Below are 23,401 nucleotides of genomic sequence, written 5' to 3'. Positions count from 1 at the left end.
AGTAGCAGACACACGCACGGCCCAGACAGCGAGAGGGGACTGAGGGGGTGGGGACACTTCACATGTACCACTGCCTGTCAATAAAACCTCCAATGACCACTGATGGGGGTTAAAAGGCCACGGTGTTCTCGTAGATTAGCCTGGTTTTGTTTTCGCGCTATGAATCGTAATGAGATTTGAGTAGGACTTGACACGTGAAGCTAGTTAGAGCTGCAAACGTAACTGTAATCAAGTCGAAATTGTAATTTGAACGTGCACAAAAGCTGCAGTTTGAGAAGTACAATCATGTCCTGCACAAACAGCAAAATCTCCTGTTTCATTCTGCATAAAAAAGTGCTAATTTTGTAGTTTAGACCTGCACAAACATGATCTGAAATGTGATTCTTTTAATAGTTTGCAAGCTCATATTTCAGTCTTTTTGTCAATTCTTCTTAATGATTTAAAAATGTGAACTTTGAACAACATCCTATAACTGGAATCGCAAATCTAAACACTATTTCTATGCTTTTAGCCCTAAACCCAGAGGTAACTTTTGTGCTGTGTCTGTATCTTTCGTGACTAGACGGTTTGGAAAGAAAAAAGTCTTAATACTAATAGTGATTTTCGTGGCTAGTGCTGCATTAGATTTGCATTATGCTCTCATATCGGGATTGTGTCCAGAGAGCACAGTGTAAAACAGGTCCCAGAGCGTTAACTACAGAGCGAATACGACACGTTCATTTCACTTGTGCAGGTTTAAAGGTTTAAAGGTTTAAAGGTTTAAACTACAGGGGTTTCCATTAAAGACGTTTTACTTTTTGCGGTGGATTTTCTAGTATCTTGTCACTGCATCAACAACAAACTGTAAATTCAATCTGATTACAACATATTTGCAGCTTTATTATTTATTTTTATATGCTTTACAGATACAGTGAAGAGCCTACAGTCTGTAATAGATATTCATGTTAAATTATAGGGATATGAGTGGCCATTCTGTAAAGATTTTGACACAAAACAAGTGTAAAAACATCTATGGATGTTTTTACACTTGGAAAGAAAGATGTTATTTTTTCAGTTGTAGGTATAAGATTAGGGAGATTATATATATTAAGACATAGATAATAGATATGTTAGTGTCAAATCCTGTAAACGGGTGATTCCATTTCCATTTCTTATAGTTGTTTTACAGTTTGTGATTCTGATCTCAGGTGATGCCGGTGACTTTGGGATCACTTTGTTTATATGCTCTTGTCAAGTTACTGTCACATTTGTCTGTCAAGGATCACGTGAAATGTTTATGATGCCAATTTTACAGACTGATCCCAAATATATTATTTCAGCGATGTCTCGTCTCCTGCTTCTTTGACAAAACCCCCTGATGTTTAAGACAGTGGCGATCTCAAAGGTGCTGCATTCATAAAATTATCAGCATTTCCACCCTGAGGCTCTGCAGAAGTCCTCTCCTCTGGGACGGTGTTAGCTGTCCCTTCTTCTTGCTCTGCTGCAGTGCACACTCTTTAGCATTCAGCCTCAGCATTACACCTGGAGGAACTGATCTGAGCTCCACTGAATGATTGATATGGCACCAGATGTTTCCCGCAGACACTGTTTGGATGAGCGCGCGCACAGGCACAGGTCTGGCCCTTGTGAGGAGAAAATGGGCTCAAATGAAAAGCCATTTCATAAAGCACACACTGACATGACGTGGCCCGCGTCCAGCGTGAGCCTCAGATGTGCTGAGGATGAGAGCAGAGCATTACACCTCCAGCCCAGAGACCTACAGCCTCAGCTCCAAACACTGAGGCTCAGAGTGAGGCTCCAGGAGAGATGTGCTGCATTCATTAACAGAGAAAGCTACACATCAGCTGCATACATTAGCTCCACGGAGGAAAATGGACGCCTAACATCAAAAGGCACATCTCCAGAGACTGGAGCATCATCGCGTAAAGACGCACATGTAACTCCTGCTGACACGGTTAAAGCGCCCTGCATCTGTGTCTCTCCTGCATTTGTGTCTCTCCTGCATCTGTGTCTCTCCTGCATCTCTGTGTCTCTGTCTCTCTCCTGCACCTCTGTCTCTGCACAGAGAGCATCAGTCAGTTATTACTGTGCTGATTCTGCATGAACCGCGCGTGATGCTCATTACAGGCCCGTGTAAAAAGACGCAGTTTTCTCATAAAACATGGAGGTCCATCCTCTAAACTAACCCTCAGAGCTGCTGCAGAGTCAGAACGTGCCATTTGTTAAATGTGAGAGTTGAACACAACGTGAGACAAATCAATGAACCACGTTCACGAATGAACTGGTCCTGGAGATCACGGAGGAGCCACAGACACACAGTAATTAAAGTGAGGGAAGAAGGCAGGTCTTACCTGAGGCTCAGCTTATTATTCAACTATTCTGCAGCGCGTCGCTCTCCGGGGAACGCGGGAACACAGCGGAATTATGGCTCTAAATGACACGTCTGTGGTGGAGCAAAATGATGAAAGAAAATGAGGATAAACATGTATCAGGCGCGCGCTTTGGAGTTGTGAGGTAATAAATGACCGTGACGGAAAAGGCTTGAACGTGCATAAAGCAACGCACACGTCACTGAGCAGTGGTTTGTCCAGTCTCGTGCACTGGGGGGAATGCGTCTCCCTCTGCGCGCTGATTGGTCCGCGCCTCGGCTCCTGCAGCTTCTTCCCGCCTGCCCGAGAATCTGCTCCTCTTTCTAATTCTACCACGTTCCCCGACGCAGGCAACTTGTCGCATAGACCCCCAGAAAAAGGACAGTGAGGTAACGCCCCATCCGACACAGACTGAAACCTGAGCACGAGGCTAAGGCTCTGGCCCTTCCTCCATCACACTGGCTGCTTGTGCTTATTGGAGCGTGTGCAGCGTGCTCACTACAGCCCCCTGTGCCTCAGTAAGTAGACTAATAGCCCTGACCAGGTTATGGCAGTTATTGACATCTCTTTTCCCTCCATGCAGAGCTGCTCCACTGGGACCCTCCTCCCTCTGTGCTGATGAGAGCCGCTTGTACCTCTGGGAAATGGGCACCAAAGTATCTAACAGGTGTAGTATTTGCTGATCAGTGTGTCAAAGCCAGTAGAGCTTATAATGGACTCTCCCAGCCAATTATGTCTCAGCAGAGAATTTATGAAGTTACGTGATGGATCCATAAGGCGAGGTGCACAAAGTGAGCGGACAATGACCTTCAGTGGCTTCAGAGTGGGCCTGTGCCTCTTACACACACAGAGGCAGAGCTAATGCAGAGTGACGGCTCTTTCATGCGGTAATGGTGATGTGAAAGAGAAATCCACTCAGCCCTCACTACCACACACACACACAGAGACACACACACAAACACAGAGACACACACAAACACATACACACACACATACGTTACACACAGGCGCTAAAATCACATGTGAACAATGCGCTCCTAATAGGCTAATACATAAGAAGACAATGGCATTTAAAGAAGGATGTGAGCACAAAGGCGTCTCTGAGCTGTTTCAGGCCTGTCATGTTCATTATGATCCTGCTCCATCAGAACATCTGTGTGGATGTATTGATGTGTGGGTGACATGTGGATCTCTCACATCCTAATGTAACATTAGCACTTTCACACTGTCACAGTTATTTAACAGGGCCTGACCTTGACGCAAATGTGTTTAAAGGCGAGATGTTCACGATAATGTTTGTGCAAAGCTAATGTACATTATGAGGCGAGTGCAGCATATGCAGCACATGCTCAGTGTGTTTGTCATGACGCTTTCCCCAAACAGTGACAGAGTGTGCGGCTGACACATGTCCGCTCACATGCTCCAACATACACCAGTGATCAATGTGGCCTGGAGCGCTTTACAGACACTGAGGAGGAAGCACCAGAGCCTCTGCAGTGCAGAGCTGCCCACACGAGTCACCAGAGGAGCAGGGACCAGGCCTGGTAGACCTACTAGAACAGGAGTCTGATATATGATTATAACAGAAGTCTGAACCATGATTATGCAGCTCATTATAACAGAACAAGTGTTACTCTCAGGAGACAAATACAGGCGACAGGAAAAGTGCTGAGCGTAGCATAAACTCTGAGATCATGTATCGTTTGCACTAAAAGCTTTAATCTGATTTCAGCGTTGGTACAAAGAACCATGTACAAAAACAGTTCTGCTGAAGCAGAGGCACAGCCCTGTGTGACTCAAGCTGATGGACCTGCAGTGCAGACTAACTCTATTATGGCATAAGCCGTGCTACAATAACCTAAGATGTGAGGGTGTCATTTTACAACTATAGGTTTAATTCAGATGTTCAGCTTATGTGGAGGTGCCATTGAGCAAGGCACTACTTAAAATAGTCAAAACAATTGCAAAGTTATTTTTTTTATAAAGCAGCACTTTTCACTAGAATTTCTATGAACCTTACATAAACTAAACTTTGCAACAATGTAAAATATGATATTCCATTTTCCCTTCAGGTCCACGTCTTTACATCCTCACAGTGATAATAAACCCGCCCTGTCCTCAGGGGGTGGTGTAGATCAGGACACACAGACACTGTTACACTGATATGCAGAGCTGTTGTCTGTTGTGAACATCTTACTATAAACTCTTAAACTAGAATCAGTATCACTGTGTGTATTATTCAGCTGCTGAATAACAAATCAATAACTGAATACTTAGTATAATAAATACTGTCCGCTGATGTCCAGCTGTTCATGAGCTGATTTTCTCTGTGTCCTAGAACAAGCCTCACTATACAAAATAACCTCTTTATATTTGTTTAAATCATTGTTGAATGTACATCATTACCCAGTTCATTGTGTTCTGTGCTTCATAATCAGTGAGTTTCTTCAGTCCAGTGAATGTTCTGTGCACTCAGGCCTGAGGCTGGTGCAGGGTCAGTGCAGGGCCACGGCCAGCAGAGGGCGTCAGACTGCTGTCAGAGTCCGGGTGTCACTCACAGGGTCCAGAGGGTGTGCCTGTGTCCAAAGCAGCATCCGTCACAGTGCAGAGTTTCATTCATGATTTACTGCAGTGAATCGCGCTGTCATCTCTGTGCAGCTCTTAAACAAACATAAGTCCTGATATTTCTCTGTCCATTCTGCACAACTGTTCCTCCATCACTGCCTCCTGCTGTGTGATCTTCATTATAATCATAAAGCTGATGAAAATGTCATATAAAAATGAGAGGAAGAGCGCAGCACAAACATCTGTAACATCTGAATACAAAAACGGTGAAATATTCAATTCTAATCTTTTTGCTTTGATTATTTCCAAGCGCTCACCGTTTTCCCGCAGCACTGCAGCACGTTGGTATTCTGCAGCAGACCCCAGCCCTCCCTCTCCCCTCTCACTCCCCCTCTCTCTCACTCTCCCTCCCTCCTCTCTGCATCTCCACTGTCACTCTTAAGGTTTCACAAAACATCCCCAAGTTCTTATTGTTCTGCCTTCACCAAATCAGTCCCAGAGTTGACTTAAAAATTAAAATCAATGTCTCTGTGTTCATCCCTCTTTAGTCTTAGCAAGGTGAAGCCCCCATGTGGATGTGGTGTGCGTGGTAGTGCGGGGGCGGTACCGGAGACGGGGGCACGGCCATGGGCAGAGCCTGGCCTTGGGCGTGGGACCCCCTGGGTAGCGTGTGCGTGCCCGGGTATCCTCCAGACTGCGTGGGGATGTTATAACTCCCGGCCGAAGACGACGCAGAGGGCGGGCTCCCTGTGGCTGCGGCCCCCTGCCCCCCTCTCTGCTGCAGGTTGGCTTTAGCTGCGGACGGAGGGGTCTGGTTGAGCTGGATGGAGATGTCGCTGGAGGCTTCCGACGTGCTCCTGCCTCTCTTGGGGTGGGGAGGCGGCCAGGTGGTCTCCGGGTGCAGGTACTGGCCGCTGTAGTCGCTGCTCTCGGACATGCGGGGGCGGTAGAGGGCCGGGTGGGGGCGGTACATCTCCTCCTCTGCGTAGCGCTTCATGAAGAGGTAGACGGACAGGACCCCGGCCCCCTGGGACGCACAGACGTGAGGTTTAAAGTGAGAGCGGCTCGAGATGTGACAAGAACAAGAAACTAACATCAATAAAACAAGAGATTTGAGTCGAGGCTGGAGAGGAGAGCGCAGGTGGTCAAAGATGCTCCCACTCTGCTGTATTTACGGGAGCATATAATGAAATAAAGACGTGTTTACATGGAAACTACTCAAATTATGGCTTAATTTGACTGTTTTCTGATCTGTTATAATGTTTTTCCTCATCACAAACACACCTCGAGCTGTGTTTTGTTTCATTCACACACGTTTAACACAAAAACCCTGCGTATTTAAGCTAAGTTCTTCCCTCAAACTGAAAAAAACGCCACCTCGTGATGTCATACGGTAGTACAGGAAGTGCTCCACTGTGTTTTTAAACTCCATACAGCTTTGGCAGGAGTTTAACTGATAAAGGCTAATGTGCTTTTTTATTACGGCAAAGCAAGAGAGACATTTTGAAGCAGGGAATGCTGAATGTTGGAGACAGCGCGGGGTAAAGGAAGCTGATCATTCTGGGTCAAGTTCCACAGGACAGTAGTCAGTATTCTTAAAGTAAAAGTAACAATACAGTTTTCAAGTCTCTTTTTTTGGTCATTTTGATAATCAGCTTCAACGAACACACACATATTTATTCAGAATTTTGACGTGGCTTCTTCCTGAGCCCCTCACAAGCTCAGAATGGATGAACATTGTGAATAAAATATATGTGATGGAAGTGATCACCTTCTCTATTCGTCTCAGGAAACATGTTTTCATTAAATTATGGACTAAGTGGGATAAATATATAAAGCCTTTGTGGAGATCCGGCTCATCTTGCTGTAAAAGAGCTGTCCCCTTGTTTTTGTTTCGGCTTCTGTACTTGATTTTCTTTTCTTATTTATTATTACATGTCTATTTAATGTGAACTGACTCCTTTCCTTTCTCTTCGCTGCACAAAGTTCTGTTTTATATGTAACTTCTGTAAAATAGAAAAGAAAAAGACAGAAAGTTGATGACTATGGTACTGTATTTGGTCTAATAATGAACCTTGTAACTATAAACCACTATCTGAAAATAAAGAATTACAAAAAAACAAACAAAACTAAAGGTAAAATGAGGCTGTTAAATGACATCACAAAGTGGAAACGGAGCATTTTGAGCTTTGGAGATGTAGATAAACTAATAAAAATTACTCAGAACATGTGTGAACGCAACAAAACACAACCCCAGATGTGTGTTTTTATGAGGAAACAACATTATAACATGTCTTAAATCTCACAAGAGTCAATTTTGTGTCATATAGAACCTTTAAACTAATCTAGACGCTACTTTTTTGCTGCAAACACACAAATACAGCGACTGGAGTTTGCTCTATCTGCACCAGTTTGTCAGACAGTTATTCTTGGAAACTATCTGAGTTTAATTAGGTCTAAGTCTAATTTACCTCAGCTCCAGAACGAAGAGTTTAAAGCGAGACCAGGACAAAAAACAAGACTAAACACAGACATTTGAGTCGAGGCTGAAGAGCGAGACGCAAACTCACGAGGGAGAGTGCAGGTATTTAACGTAGAGGTGGAAATATTGACAAAAAAATTGACGAATATGAAGAGTTTTATGTTGGGATAAATGTGAATGTGTTTAAAGGAGCTGCTGAATTTCTCTTTGGAGTTTCAAGAATTGTACTAAAAGTGAATGAAACATAAACTTAACCACAGAAGTGCAGAAATATCCAGTGGTGGTTTTACTTACAGATATCAGAGCAAAAAATACTCAAGTAAAAGTAAAAGTATCACATGAAATAATCTGCTTAACGTGCCTGTTTAAAAATGTACTTAAAGACTAAAAAGTACAAGTATTTCATGCAGATTTTGTCATTTTATAACACATTTTTTGAGCTTTTTCAGCAGGTCTCAAACAATACTGACAGATACTGCTGTCAAATGTAGTGAAGTAAAAGTAAAAAGTATCCAAAACTGACTTAAGTAAAGCGCAAATACCTAAAATTTTTTACTTAAATGCAGTACTTTAATACTTTTACTTGGTTACGTTCACATATCACTCTGTACCTTTACTTGAAACATTACTCTAAAATAAATAGAGCTGAAAAACTGAAGTAAATATAGACAAACAATCCCAAAAACTATTCTAAATGTACAATACTATGAAAAAACACGAGCTGCGACTTTGTGTCTATAATGAGGCATAGAAGTTCATAATTCAAACTTCTACAGCTCAAATCTCACTGTGGTACAGAAAAATAACCAAAACTGTCCCACTACTGCAAAGAAAAAGTACACATTATAAATACTGACTCCCAGCTCATGTTCCGTCATCATGTACTGCACGATAAGTCGATGTAGAGTAAATCTGGACACGACTGTCTGCAAGTTTGTGTCCTGTTTTTACTTTTAATCTTTTTGACATTTTTAAAGTAGGTTTGTACTGCACTAAACAAATATCTTTTTCTATAGTATCTTTTTTTACGTACTGTACTTGAGTAGAATTTTTAGGTATCTGAACTTTACTTAAGTGCGTTTTACAGTGGATACTTTTTACTTTTACTTCACTATGTTTGAGAGCAGTATCTGTACTTTCTACTCCACTACATTTTTGAACAGGACTGAAAAGTAAAAAGTACTTTTCGTGTGATTTGAGGGGTTATTTTTACCATGTTCGTTGAAATATTCTGACTAAACTTTTCAAGTTCAAGCTTCAGCTTTGAGCAAAACAAAAAAACAAAAAAAACAAAAAAACAAAAAAAAGTATTCGTATTGTTACTGTCTTTGAATAAATATCACTACATTTACACTTTAAAAATGTACTTTAAGAGTAAAAAGTAAAAGTATTTCACACAAGTGTTAATTTGTCAAACAGGTACTTAAATACTTTTACCTAAGTGATTTTTTCATGTGATATTTTGACTTTTACTTGAATAACTTTTTACCTCTGTATCTGTACTTTTAGTTATGTAACACAATGTAGTACTTCATCCAGCTCTGATTATCACCCACCTCTAATTAAAAGTAATGTCACCAATGTCAACAGATTTTATTATCAAGATTTGTATTACGTCTGGTCTTAACGTATGAAACCTTTTGTGAAACCTGCCCGGAACCAGGACTAAACCAGGTCTAAACCAGGACTAAACCAGGACTAAACCAGGACTAAACCAGGACTAAACCAGGACTAAATCAGCACTAAACCAGGACTAAACCAGAACTAAACCAGGACTGAACCAGGACTAAACCAGGTCTAAACCAGGACTTGAACAAGGACTAAACCGGGACTAAACCAGGACTTGAACAAGGACTAAACCAGGACTAAACCAGGACTAAACCAGGTCTAAACCAGGACTAGAACAAGGACTAAACAAGGACTAGACCAAGTATAAATCAGGACTAAACCAGATCTAAGCCAGGTCTAAACCAGGAGTAAACCAGGTCTAAACCAGGACTGTTACAGGTCAGATCTGTGGAATGGATGCATGTTTATTCAGTTATATTTAGCGACAAACATTGGTATTTCAAGGCCTGATATTACACGAAAGTCCTGCGAGCTTTTGGTCATGTTATAATGTTATTACCTCATCAAAAACAGACCTGTCTTTTTTTTTTCATTATTCTGTAACTTCTGACACTTTAAAACAAACATTTCCCTGATAGTCTGACCTCTTTGAGCAGGAAGGACGAGGCGGCGAAGGCGAAGGACCAGCCGTAGTGGTAGTTAAAGAACTGCTCTGGCTCCCGCGGGCGATTCATCACCTCGTCGTTTATGCTGGAGATGTACAGGACCAGACCCACCACCAGACTCAGGCCTACGACACGCACAAACACACAAACACACACAAACACGCACAAATCATCACACTGGAACATCAAGGAAACACTGGATCAGACCGTTCAATAGTGACATTTATGTAGAGCGTGGGATTTGAACCGGCGACCTTCAGATCAGAGGATACACACTCTACACACACTTTAATTATGAAGGACAGGAACATTCTTTTAATTTGTAAAACTGTAAAATAACAACAGGAAATTAATCTAGTGACTCTCAAAACTTTCGCACCAAATACTAATCCAGAAATGTAGGTTTGGTTCATTTATTTTGCGATTCAAACTGCGTATTTTTGATTATTCCACCTCTGTGCTCTGTACCATCAGCTGTCATGGCGTTCTCTATCAGCAAGAGGGCGCTCTCAGTGATTATGATGTGTTTTTTTTAAATGCTTTTGCCTCAATTACCCTTTATATTTAACATCTATGTCTATCTCTGTTTATATCTGATCCTGTTTAGCTCCTCGTCGTCATGGCAACCACCTGCAAAGTTTATTCTTCTGCTGTAGAACCTTTTTCCCTCCAAAGCGAGATGCTTCATCTCCACAGGGTTAGTCCTCTGACTGAAACAAATGTGAATGTAAAAGTGCACGATGCAGTTTTTCTTGTGGAGGTTACGCCACCTGCTGGTCTCCATGGAGATGTTACTTAAACCAGGACTAAACCAGGACTAAACCAGTACTGTTACAGGTCAGATCTGTGGAATGGATACATGTTTATTCAGTTATATTTAGCGACAAACATTGGTATTTCAAGGTCTGATATTACACAAAAGTCCTGCGAGGTTTTAGTAATTTTATAATGTTATTACCTCATCAAAAACAGACCTGGAGTCGTGTTTTGTTACATTTATACATGTTTAAGTAAAGCACACATTCTCTGTTCCACCTTGTGATGTCATGAAGTGGTAGTTTTCAAGTTAACCGCTACTTTTTACCTTTAGTTCAGTAGAAACTTACAACTCCACGACTCAAATCATCCAAATAATTCTGGAAATGAAGGTGTGTGGAGTTTAAAAACACAGTGGAGCACTTCCTGTATCACCACATGATGACATCACAAGGTGGAAGAGGGTGTTTTCGGTTTGAGTGAAGAACTCGGCTTAAATACGCAGGGTTTGTGTGTTAAAAATGTGAAACAAAACACAACTCCAGGTCTGTAAACAACATTATAACATGGATCAAAAACACAGCGTAATAGAAAGTAAAAGTTGTTTATTGTCCAATCAAAAACGTGAATAAAAACCACACTTTTCGGTTGCAAGATTCACCTTAAATCTTGTGTTTTTGCTCACATTATAATGGCTGTAATGGCTTTTTAATCAGAGGGAGAAACACTTAAAAAAGCACTCATTTTTTATCGCTTCCACTGCTTTCTCTGAACATAAATACTGCACTTTTCACTTTAAACCTGATGAAATGATTGGCCATAATTCTGCGTTCCATAGAAAACCTTAAGTAAAACATAAAACATTAAAGTCTCCTCCGTGTTTAATGCATGAGTTTCGACATATGGTCAACTTCTAAGAATCAATATTGAACAAAAGCTGATGTAGCCACTGCCTATGGAGGTATTTATAGACCGCAGTACTTTAAATGCTACACACAAGAAGTACACAGCAGGTTAAAAAGGAAAATGAGAAAGAAATGTACAAACCGTGCTCCTGTCAAACGTGGGACAGGCGTGTTTAAATAAATGAGTGAGAGCAGAGATACAGTGGGGTGTGTTTGAGTTACAGCAGGAAAATGTCAAAGAAATGGAAGAAAACATGGGATTCGAAACGTGACAGTGTTTTTAGTGTTTTTTGGAGCTGCAACTTAAACTTTCAAATCAAAATGAAGCACGTGAGAGTCTGAGGATTCATCAAAAATCAATGTTTTTATGTTTTGAAGTTGAAGTTTTTGAACAAACTGAGCAGCTGACACAGTTTTCTTTTGTTTTGGAGCCGACTGGAACGACTGACGGAGAAAATACTTCATTTATTTCAAAATTTGAATGCAAAGTAATGATATGTTTGTGAGAAAAAGTATTTGTGAGTAAAATAATAAACAGTGGTTGAAAAAGTACTTTATGCTGTTACTGAAGTAAAAGTACAAACACCAGAGTAAAAAAAACACATGGAACCATCGACTTAAGTAAGAGTATATTTAAAAATGTAAGTAGTAAGCATTTCACGCAGTTTTTGAGATCTAAAAAAAGCTTCAAATGCTGTGATTTTGATACAAATTTATGCAGAATTTTTTTCTGCATAAATTCTTTTTTTCATTCATTGCTTTTTTTTAATTTTTATTTGAATATTTTAGTTTGAACATGTTGAAAATAAACCCTCAGCCTTTTCAGCGCATCCCAAACAATCACAAAAAATACTTTTACTTTTCAGCCCTGTTCAAAAATGTAGTGGAGTAGAAAGTACAGATACTGCGCTTAAATGTAGTGAAGTAAAGTAAAAGTATCCACTATAAAATGTACTTAAGTAGAGTACAGACACCTAACATTAATATTGAAATGCAGTACTTTTACTTTGTCATGTTTTTACACTGATAACGGCCTGTTTAGAGAAGAAAAGACGACATTTTAGTGAGAATTATAACATTAAATACAGAATGAGCAGCAAAGTAATCGGTTAATTGAAGTAAAGAGTATTTAATTTTAACAGAAACCGACAACTAAAACTACAACAACTACAACTATGTACATATATAGGCTGTATATTTTTACTACTGCAAATGTGTCCACTTGTATTTGTATTAAACATTTGCATTTTTGACATAAATCTGCACAAATCACCTAAACTATTTCCATTTTGTCCAATGAGCTTCACTGAAACTGAACTGGATCAGCTTCATTAATAAAAAGTGAAACTGTAAAACACCAGACACATCTGTCTCTGCTGAGGTGGGATCATTATTACCACACAACAGCTCATCAAGGCTGCGACACTGGCCGTAAACGTTACATAATGGCGTTACGTAAGCGCGAGGAGGGCAGTGTGTGAGCGCGTGCCAGTGCGTCACGGTGCATCAAAGCGCGTCCGCAGTGTGCGCAGCGCAGAGCCGAGTCTTTCTTAAACGAGTCACGGGATCACGCCTTTGTTACAAGTCCAATGTCAGTTTAGCTCCCCACTATCAGCCCTGGACAGCCCTGCACTGACCCGGGAGAGAAGTGAAGCAGAGGGCGCCACCTGCTGCTCACACCCGGGAACTGCAACTGTGGGTGAAAACATGAACATGACACAACTGTGATGTGCAGAGAGGAAGGTTTGAGTTTAAATAAAACAAAAATGAGATACACTTTAAAGAGAACTACACAGCAGTTTTTAGAGACCTGGACTCCACTTTTGAATTATTTTGAGGGACTAAAAACACCTCTGAATGAAGGGAACACTGACTGATTTTACCTGTATATTTGTTTTTTTTTGTTTGTTTTTTTTAAATTAAATTAAATTAAATTTATTTTGTTGTTGTTATTATTAATTATTATTATTATTATTATTATTATTATTATTATTATTATTATTATTATTATTATTATTATTATAAATTTATTTATATGTATTTATTTATGCTTTTTTGCATTATTGATATTATTATTGTTTATTTAATTTATTTATGCATTTATTTTCAGTAGTGTATATTTCATCCTTGCTTTGTTTATTTGCAATACCATAATTTCTATAACACAATAATGATATGACTATAAATCTCCTTAACTCCTGAAAATGATGTTGTGTTGAACGTAGGATGTAAGGTCTTGCTGGTCAGATGTACCTGAACATTGTACTGGAACACTTTTGCAGATAAACAATAAATAAATGAAAAACAAAAAACAAAACCCAAATGAATAAATAAATGAAACAAAAAATAAATGAATGAATAAATAAATAAAAAATAAAGTAATAATAATAATAATAATAATAATAATAATAATAATAATAATAATAATAATAATAAAACATGAGGAATTATAGATTTTCAATTCAAATATTCAATTGTATTTTGTGTTATTTTACTGTAAAGTATTTTCTAGTGGTGCAGCTCTACGTATGTTAATTTACGAAAGTGCCGACCAGTGGATTTGGAAGGCCACGTTTCTTATCTGTAGCTCCTCTCGCTAAGAAATGTGTGACCTCCACTCTGAGAGGATTATAAAACACTCACCTTGTTCGACTTTGCTTAAAATTTTAAACCACCGTGCGGAGCAGAAGAGGACCTGTCTCACACACACTGAGAGACACTATAAAAACTGTCACATGCACATTTCAGGACTCTTTTTCTGTCTTTTCCGGAGAGTCCTTTGCTTTACTGTTCACTTTACCTGTGTGGAACTCATTAAAACCCTTTGACTTTATGTTTCAGACTCTCACTTACACCAGAAACAAACATTCTTACAGGACCAAGGTTAAAATGGGGGTCAAGTTTAAGATTGATTATGTAAGTTTAGTCCAATTCAGGTCGTCTGGGCAGCAATAAAACAAAAATACTGCTGATAAAACAAATTAAAACCACCAAAAAATATTGTTAGTTGCTAGAAATCCTGTGTTATTCACGATTCAGCATCATTCTGTGAAGTAAAGTTTGTCAGTTTGCGAAATGCACAATACTATATATGATTTAAAATAACATAAATAAGAGAAATGTGCTAAAAATAGCTAAAATACAATCTAAGCAGAACTAAATATCTATGGAAACAAAAGGGATTATGGGTAATAATACATATGAGGTGTGTGTGGAGCAGTGTGTATTGTAGTGTGATATTTACTGTATATTTGGATCATTATTGAACAAACTGAGGTGTAAATATCCTGCACAGTTCTGACCTGAGAGGATGAAAAAGATGCCGGAGACAAAAGCCAGGATGGTGCGCTGCGGCCGGATGTGTCCGATGTTACTGATGACGAAGGCGGTGAAGACGAAGAGCAGAGACACCATCGGGAAAGGGGTGGCCGTGCGTACCATTTCTGAGGAGAAAAAAGATCAGAAAAGTGTGAAGAAGTGAGTGAACATGTGTGTGAGATTAAATCAGACGTAAGTCCAGACACAGGTCCACACACAGGTCCAGAGACAGGTCCAGAGACAGGTCCAGAGACAGGTCCAGAGACAGGTCCAGAGACAGGTCCAGACTGCAGAGTTTGTGTGAATGTGAAGTGAGATATTGATCATTACATAAGTTGGAGGTTAGAGAATTAAATGTCAAGCTGGTTCGATACATTAGTATAAAAAGGAATGGGTATGGATTTTTGATTATTGATTTTCCAACAACTACTACAACTGCTACTAATAATTTTGCATAATTATATACAAGTGTCAGTGTTAGTCAAATCTGAACTTGACTGGGTGTCTTTCTAAAATATGACTCTTATGTTAGCATTTAGCAGTTAGCATTTAGCATTTAGCATTTGAAACTCACGTACACAGAGATCACAGGGCCACCAACATAAAAATAGAAGATGGGATATTTTGGCCTCTCTTTATTAAAACTCATCTCCATAAACAGGTTTTGGCTTTGTCTGGAATGTCCCACAGTGTGACATTAATTAAATGCATATGAGCGTGTTTGCCTCTTCACAGATCTGACCTGTAACTTAAGTTGGTGAAGTCATGTGCTAGTTTCAATCGACTGTGGACGTTTTTGGGTAACGCAATAACATCACTCGGAAAAGTTACATAGTACAGCTTTAAACTATAAGTGCTGCTACTACTACTACAACTACTGCTACAGCTACTACTACTACTTCTACTACTACTCACTCAGAATGTTTGCAGTGTTTTCTGTGGTGATTTCAATGTCAGGTTCGGTGAAGTATTCAGACGCGACACACCGTCCATTTTCTGATCCTGTTTGGAAACAAAAACAAAAGAAAAAACCTTTTACAGAGCGGAATTAACAAGATGAGACTATAAATTATTGTGTTTTTGCAACGGCTGTAAACTTTCATGTTGTTGGAACCATGTGAAATGCAAAAATATACTGAATAAATATATAAATTGAGTAAAAATCATAACAAATATCTACATAATTGGATATATATAGCCTTTAAAGACAGTCAAAGTGTTCTACAGTGCTGCAGCTTCTATTATAGCCACAGCTGCCCTGACAGAAGCGAGACTGCCAATCTGCTCCATCAGCCCCTCCGAACACCACTCACGCTCACTCCCACACCTCATTCACACTAAGGTGGATGAACATCAGGTCCCAAAAGAGCCACATCCATCCATGTTATGAATAATTCTGAATCCATCTTTTACATCTGCGCTATTCCTCGCGGAGCACTTCTAACCCCATTCCGCTCTCCCGTGACCTCTGACCTCTGCTCTGCGTACATCTTGGCGAACATCTGTCCCTGCCCTGAGGCTTTAAAACCAGCGACGGTGCGCTCGGCCGCTCCGTACCGGCCACGAAGCAGACCCTCCACAGGCCCGAGTGCAGCGCCATCTTCACCTCCATGCTCTGGTTCTGCTGCAGGATGATGCCCTCCACCATGATGAGCCAGTAGTCGGTGGAGACGGCCACGCCCACCAGCAGCAGCCCGCACGCCCCGAACACGGTGGACAGGATGGTGAGGGCGCGGCTACTGCACGAACTCATCTGGAACCAAAACGGCACAGGCACAAGGTCAGCTATGTGCGACGAGAAATGCGATTTATAACAATGACGGAAACGTAAAGTGCTTTGGGAACGTTCTAGACTCTGAAACCACCTGGGATTGAACCTTCTCTCTGAGCTGCTTTAGGTGAGCTAAAAATATACATGCAAAGATAATAGATACGCAACATGATCCGATTTATAATACAGACTGAAGTATAATGGGCTTTACAGACGTACTACCACCTATTAACACAATTTCCCCATGAACAACAACATTAATCTATTCTAACTCATATTTTAGCTTAAATCGGACCTATTGTGCTTATCTCTGCTTTATAATTATAATCTATGACATCCGTGGATCATTATGTTGTAATTTGCACATTTTAAAACACAATATTCACATAAAACACAGGTGTCAAACTCAAGGCCCAAGGGCGAAAAGTGGCCCATCATGTCATTTTATGTGGCCGCGACAAGGTAAATTAAACTGTATGACTGTCTTAAAATGTTAGTTTATCAGGAGATACACAGTTACAGTCATATTTTGTGACGTGTATGCAAATCTGAGGTTGTTTTGCTGATTTGGGCCTCGGTGAAATTTAGTTTGACACTTGTGTAAATAAAAGAAACAAGTTCGCTGAGTTTCATGTTAGGAAATTACGGTGGCCAATGGGAGCTGACGTCGGCGTAAATGTCATCACAATAAGGAGTTACATTAGTGAGTAGCAGATTGTTTTAATTTGTGCCAAAATGGCGACGCGACGGTGCCGAATCCTGCACGTATCACCGATTAAGTAAATAAAATTGAAGAACAAAGTAAGTACGTCACAGTGGGCGTGTACATGTGGCGGTGAAAATGGGGATTGATCAGCAACATGGCGTCTTGAAAAAAAATGATTAAAAACTGCTCAAACCTGCACAAATTATTCCAAATATAACTTCAAGAAGGTAAATAACAACTACAAAATGATTAAAAGCGCAAAAAAATGTCCATTTTGCAGAAGAGGTTTGATTTAAAGTGATGTCACCTGCACGTCTCCATGGAAATAAAAAAATAAAACCATATCAGAACATTCTCCAATAACGATACATACGGTTTATGCCACGCTGGAATATTATAGCCAAAAGTACAACATTTCCATGGAGACAAACAGGAGGAGGCCATGTTCCAGATGAAGTAAGAGTCAGGTTTGTGGAGATGCAAGCACGTCCAGAGGAAAGATGTGTGTTTTCTAAGTTTTCTGTTCAATAAAAATTATTCGAAAAGAAAAAAAAAAGAGTGAGTTTTAAAATGATGTTGTTAATTAAATAATAAAGGATTTGCGTCATGGAGATCTGTGATAAATACTGATCCAAACAGCGCCCCACAGTGGAGGGTTTAAGTCACGTCTTAAGACTTTTATTCTATTCTTCTTTCTTTTGATTAAGAGCAGAAGACACAGATGACAGAGGTGTGGATGACTCACCTCTCCCTCTCTCACCCCTCCTCTCTCCACTTTGCTCTATCCCTCTCTCTCTTTCTCTTGCTGTCTGTCCTTCTTTCTCTCTATCCATCTCCCACTCTCCTTGCTCTTCCTCTCATTCTTGCTCTCTCACTCTCACTCTATCCCACTCCCTCTGTCTCTTTCCCACTCTCTTCCCTCTCTCCTCTCTCTCCCCCTCTTGCTCTATCCTGCTCTCTTGTTCTCTCTCTGTTTCTCCCTTTCTCTCTTTTCCTCTATCCTCTTTCTCTTTATCCCTCTCCTCTTCTCTCTCTCCATGTCTTTCCCCTCTGCTCTCTCTATCCCTCTTCCCCTTCTCCTACCTCTCTCTTTCCCCACTTTCTCTACCCCCTCCCTTCTCCCCCTCTCTCTTTCCCCTCTCTCTATCCCTCTTTGCCTCTCCTGCCTGTCCTCTCTATCCCTTTCCCTTTCTCTCTCTCTCCCCCATCTCTATCCATCTCCCCTTCTCCTCTCTCTCTTTTTCCCTTCTTTCTCTATCCCTCTGCCCTTCTCCTCTCTCTTTTCCCCTCTCTATATCCCTCTTCTCTTCTCCTCTCTCTCTTTTTCTTCTCTCTATCCCTCTCCCTTCCTCCTCTCTCCCTCTCTTTCCACTCTCTTTCTATTTTCTATCCCCCTCTCTTCTTCTCTCCTCTCTCTCTTTCCCCTGTCTTGCTATCCCTCTTCTACCTCTTGCTCTCTTTCTCTCCTTTCCCTCTCTCTATCCCACTTCCCCCCTCTCCTCTCTATCCCTCTCACCTTCTCCTCTCTCTCTCTCATCTCCTTTCTCTCTATCTCTTTGCTTTTCTTCTCCCCTCTCTCTCTGTCTCTCTCTCTTTCCCCCTCTCTACCCCTCTTTCTTTCCCCTCTCCTCTGTCCCTCTCTCCTCTCCTCCTCCCGCCCTCCCTCCCTCTCTCCTCTCTCCCTCCTCTCTCTCCTTTCTCTCCCTCCTCTCTCGCTCTCTCTCTCCTCTCCTCCTCCTCCCTCCCTCCTCCTCTCTCTCCCTCCTCTCTCCCTCCTCTCTCTCCTCTCCTCCTTCTCCCTCCCTCTCTTCCTCCTCCCTCCCTCCCTCCCTCCCTCCCTCTCTCCTCTCCTCCTCCCTCCCTCTCTCCTCTCCTCCTCCCTCCCTCTCTCCTCTCCTCCCTCTCCTCCTCCCTCCCTCTCTCTGTGGTTCATTCACATGTGCGTGTGAGAATAAGCCCCTCCCCCTGTGGCTCTGGGCTCTGTCCAGACTCTTCTCTGTTTACTATAATTAACTCATTGTGCTGATTTGTGCCACACGACTGTGCCACACGCACACACACACACACACACCCACCCCCCCACCATCATCACACACACACACACACACACACACACACACACACACACCATCATCACACACACACACCCCCACCATCATCACACACACACACCATCATCACACACACACACACACACACACCCACCCACCCCCCACCATCATCACACACACACACACCATCATCACACACACACACACCCCATCACACACACACACACACACACACACACACACACACACACACACCGTCATCACACACACACAAACACCCCCCCACACACACCATCATCACACAGACACACACCATCATCACACACACACATACACACACATCATCACACACACACACACACCCCGACACACACACCATCATCACACACACACCCCGACACACCCCGACACACACATCATCACACAAACACCATCATCACACACACACACATACACCATCATCACACACACACACAAACACACACACCATCATCACACATGCACCCCCCCACACACACACATAAAGTACATTCTTCAAACACTTTGAATAACTGTGTTTTTCATTTTGTGATTAACAAATGTATTGACTTTGTCTTGACTTTTATGAATTGTGAGCAGCTACACTCGATTTATACATTGTTTTACTTTACTTTTGTTTTTCTATTGTTTTACTTTACTTTTGTTTTTCTATTGTTTTACTTTACTTTTGTTTTTCTATTGTTTTACTTTACTTTTGTTTTTCTATTGTTTTACTTTACTTTTGTTTTCCTGTGTTCTTTTAGTACTGACCCATTCAAACTCATTCAAATGATCAAAATTATTACAATTGAATCATGGAAAATAAAACTGCAAACATGTAGAACTGTTCTGACCGAATCCTCCTCATTTGAACTGAAGTGGCCTCAGCTCATTGATTTGTTATTTATATGTGCAATAAAAGTCTTTATTTTTAATACTTTCTACATGTTATATACACACAGAAGACATGAAATATATGAAGTAAGATCTAAGGAATTATGTAGTAAAGAAGAAAAAAGTGAGTTTTTTTCTTTATTGCATAATTCCATTTATCTTACTTCATATATCTGATATCTCCTGTAAGTGTATAAATTGTAGAAAGCAGTAAAAAATAAAATAAGATAAATAAATAAATTAAAAAAAAAAATACAAATATTTAAATAAATAAATAATTGAATAAATAAAAATCTCCATATACAGATAATATAATAATTGCCTTTAAAAAAATAGACATGGGAGTTGTAGTTTTTGTAAAATGTCATCTTATGTGAGGTTTATCAAAGTCTTGTACAAATATCAAATCTGGGCCTCAACTGAACCATGAGACTAAATCTGGACTAGACCAGAACTAAACCTGAACAAAAGTAGAACCAAAGCTGAAACAGAACAGCATTTGATTAAAAAAAAAAAAAAATGCTGTTTGTGGAACATTTTAGCTTCTTGATCGTGTTTTTGTGCGATCATTTTGGACCAATCAAGAAAATATAACAGTTATAATCGGCAATATAGTAGTAATTGAGTTTATTTTGATTAAAAACGCATGTGTAGGATATAAAAAGGTTAAAAAACATAAAGGTTTGAAGCTGCAGATGGAGGCTACGCACAGGATTCTGACGCTTCGTTCACAGTGGAGTAAAAGTGACTTGGCATTTCCCTTTTATACTTTTGTAATTAACAGCAGTACCATGAGGTTTTGTGCGTGGAATGAAAGATAAAAGTGTGTGCTGTGAGGTCAGAGTCGTGGCTCGGGCAGCAGCGTGACGGGCCCATGTGCTCTGGACTGAGGAGGATCAATGTCCGGATTGCTTCACTGCAGTAAAACTGTTTCAGACGTGTTCAGCACCATGGACAGCTCCTCTCGGCCTCCACGCGCCCCACCTGCCAAACGCCCCGGATGTAAACAGTTTTGTGTGTGTGTGTGTGTGTGGGGGGGTGTGTGTGTGTGTGTGTGTGTGTGTGTGTGTGTGTGTGTGTGCTTTCCAGACACTTTTTTGCAGAAAGATTTATCCTGACACAGTGAGGACTCGCGCGGAGGAGAGGGAACCCGTCTCCTGTGATCCGCGATAACGATCCCATTTAACACACAGAGACAGGCCCCTTCAGGCACCCGTAGCCACAAAAGCAATGAGGCGCTTGAATTGGTTAGGTAGCGCAGCCACGGGGGCACAAAAGGTTTAATTTGGTCTAATCTGTCACCATCTTCAGACTGACACCTCGAAACCGCGCGCTGGAGGGACAGAAAGACAGAAAAAGGAGCGGAAAGGAGGCGCAGGGGGAGCTCCTTTGCCCCCCAAAAATGAAAGGGACACGGGGACGCGCCCACACCTGTGATAACGACCCAACCTTGAGAGTCCGGCCAGAGCCCGAACGCATCGGATCACGGTGAAAGAAGAGACACAAACACGATTTTTCAGAAGTTTTGGGGCTCACGAGGGCAGCAGCGGAAACTACCTCCCTCCAACCCCCTCCCCCTCCGCTGCGCACGTGCGGACTTTGGAGAATAAACACAGTGGTCAGAGAGAAACGCTGCGCTCGTGCTGGGCTCAAGCCAAAGAAACCTGCGCTTTAATACGCGCGAGGACGCAGTAAGGAGACGGAGGGGGACGGAGAGGGACGGAGAGGGACGGAGGGGAACGGAGAGGGACGGAGCGGGACGGAGCGGGACGGAGAGGGACGGAGGGGAACGGAGAGGGACGGAGAGGGACGGAGCGGGACAGAGGGGGACGGCTGCAGCGCGCTTCAGTCCTCACCCGAGCGATGTTTTCCACAGCTCGAAATACGCCACGCAGCTCCACAGCAGAACTCAGACCAAAGCACAAGTACTCACCCTGCCCCGGGAGTCGTGCGCTCACGTCCGTGCCAAAAGCGCCAAAGCCTCACCGTGAATGAACGTGACTCCCGCGCGGCTCCTCTCCTCTTCTCCTCCTCTCGGTTTATCTGTCTATCTGCCTCGTGCGGATGTAAATGTTGTGCGTAAAGTGATGGACATCCTCCCTGCGCCGCGCTCACTGTGCGTCCCCGGCAATGCGCCGCAGCACTTCTGCTACTGATACAGAGAGATTCAACAGAGGAGAGGAGAGAAAGGGAGGAGAGAGGGAGGAGGGGAGGGGGGGATACTCTGAGCTTCAACAGAGGAGAGGAGAGAGAGAGAGAGGAGAGGAGAGGAGAGGAGGGAGGGATACTCTGAGCTTCAACAGAGAGAAAGAGAGAGAGGAGGGAGGAATACACAGAGCTTCAACATAGAGGAGAGGAGAGAGAGAGGGAGGAGGAGAGGAGGGAGAGATACACAGAGCTTCAGCAGAGAGAAGGAGAGAGGGAGGAGAGGGAGGGAGAGAGAGGAGGAGAGGAGGGATACTCAGAGCTTCAACAGAGAAGAGGAGAGAGAGGGAGAGAGAGAGAGAGAGAGAGAGGAGAGGAAGAGAGAAAGAGAGAGAGAAGGGAGTGAGAGATGAGAGCTGTGGAGAGAGAGGGGGGGGGAGAAAGAGAGGGAGGGAGGGGATGAGAGAGAGAGTGAGAAGGTGAGAGGGAGGGAGGGTGTGTGTGAGAGAGAGGCAGAGAGAGAAAGACAGAGAAAAAGGGACAGAGGGAGGGAGGTGAGAGAGAGGAAGAGGGAGGGCATAAGAGAGAGAAGCACAGAGAGACATAGAGAAAGGGAAAGAGGGAGGGAGTGAGAGAGAGAGAAAGAGAGAGAGGGTGTGAAGAGGTGTGGTTTAGAGGAGCACGACCACCACGTCTCACAACGGACCATTTTACAAACTGTTTGCTCAGTAATGCAGCTCGTGTGCGGTCTGTGTGTGCTCTGTGTGCGGTCTGTGTGTGCGGCCTGTGTGTGCGGTCTGTGTGCGCGGTCTGTGTGCGGTCTGTGTGTGCGGTATGTGTGCGGTCTGTGTGTGCGGCCTGTGTGTGCGGTCTGTGTGCGGTCTGTGTGCGGTCTGTGTGTGCGGTCTGTGTGTGCGGTCTGTGTGCAGTCTGTGTGTGCTCTGTGTGCGGTCTGTGTGCGCTCTGTGTGTGCGGCCTGTGTGTGCGGTCTGTGTGCGGTCCGTGTGTGCTCTGTGTGCGGTCTGTGTGCGCTCTGTGTGTGCGGCCTGTGTGCGGTCTGTGTGTGCGCTCTGTGTGTGCGGCCTGTGTGCGGTCTGTGTGTGCGCTCTGTGTGTGCTCTGTGTGCGGTCTGTGTGCGCTCTGTGTGTGCGGCCTGTGTGTGGTCTGTGTGTGCGCTCTGTGTGCGC

At 42.3% G+C, this 23,401-nt stretch overlaps 1 protein-coding gene across 2 annotated transcripts; it reads right to left on the bottom strand.

Moving 5' to 3' along the window:
• Positions 1 to 5,484: 5,484 nt before the first annotated feature.
• On the bottom strand, positions 5,485 to 22,090 carry cacng7b (calcium channel, voltage-dependent, gamma subunit 7b). Of its 2 annotated transcripts, none has more exons than XM_055227597.1 (6): positions 22,056 to 22,090; positions 16,187 to 16,382; positions 15,545 to 15,631; positions 14,614 to 14,754; positions 9,630 to 9,775; positions 5,485 to 5,961 (listed from the first exon to the last, which is right to left on the bottom strand). In XM_055227597.1, exons 2-6 carry the CDS (start codon positions 16,380 to 16,382, stop codon positions 5,485 to 5,487), a joined length of 1,047 nt encoding a protein of 348 aa, XP_055083572.1. In that variant the 5' UTR covers positions 22,056 to 22,090. The 2 variants fall into 2 exon arrangements, with proteins under 2 accessions (XP_055083572.1, XP_033837185.1); XM_033981294.2 differs by having other exon boundaries at positions 22,003 to 22,059.
• Between the last annotated feature and the right edge of the window lie 1,311 nt (positions 22,091 to 23,401).

The sequence above is a fragment of the Periophthalmus magnuspinnatus genome, chromosome 16 (assembly GCF_009829125.3).
Source record: "Periophthalmus magnuspinnatus isolate fPerMag1 chromosome 16, fPerMag1.2.pri, whole genome shotgun sequence".
Taxonomy (NCBI): Eukaryota; Metazoa; Chordata; class Actinopteri; order Gobiiformes; family Gobiidae; genus Periophthalmus; species Periophthalmus magnuspinnatus.
This window is presented reverse-complemented; position numbering and strand designations above follow the sequence as displayed.

Bases quoted from the DNA above. Each gene is read 5' to 3' on its own strand.
- cacng7b (XM_055227597.1), bottom strand. From the start codon at position 16,382: ATGAGTTCGTGCAGTAGCCGCGCCCTCACCATCCTGTCCACCGTGTTC. The intron at 9,776-14,613 runs GTCAGAACTGTG...TGCGTGTCGTAG, and splicing joins CATCTTTTTCATCCTCTCAG to GCCTGAGTCTGGTGGTGGGT. The intron at 5,962-9,629 runs GTCAGACTATCA...TGTGCGTCCCAG, and splicing joins CGTCCTTCCTGCTCAAAGAG to GGGGCCGGGGTCCTGTCCGT.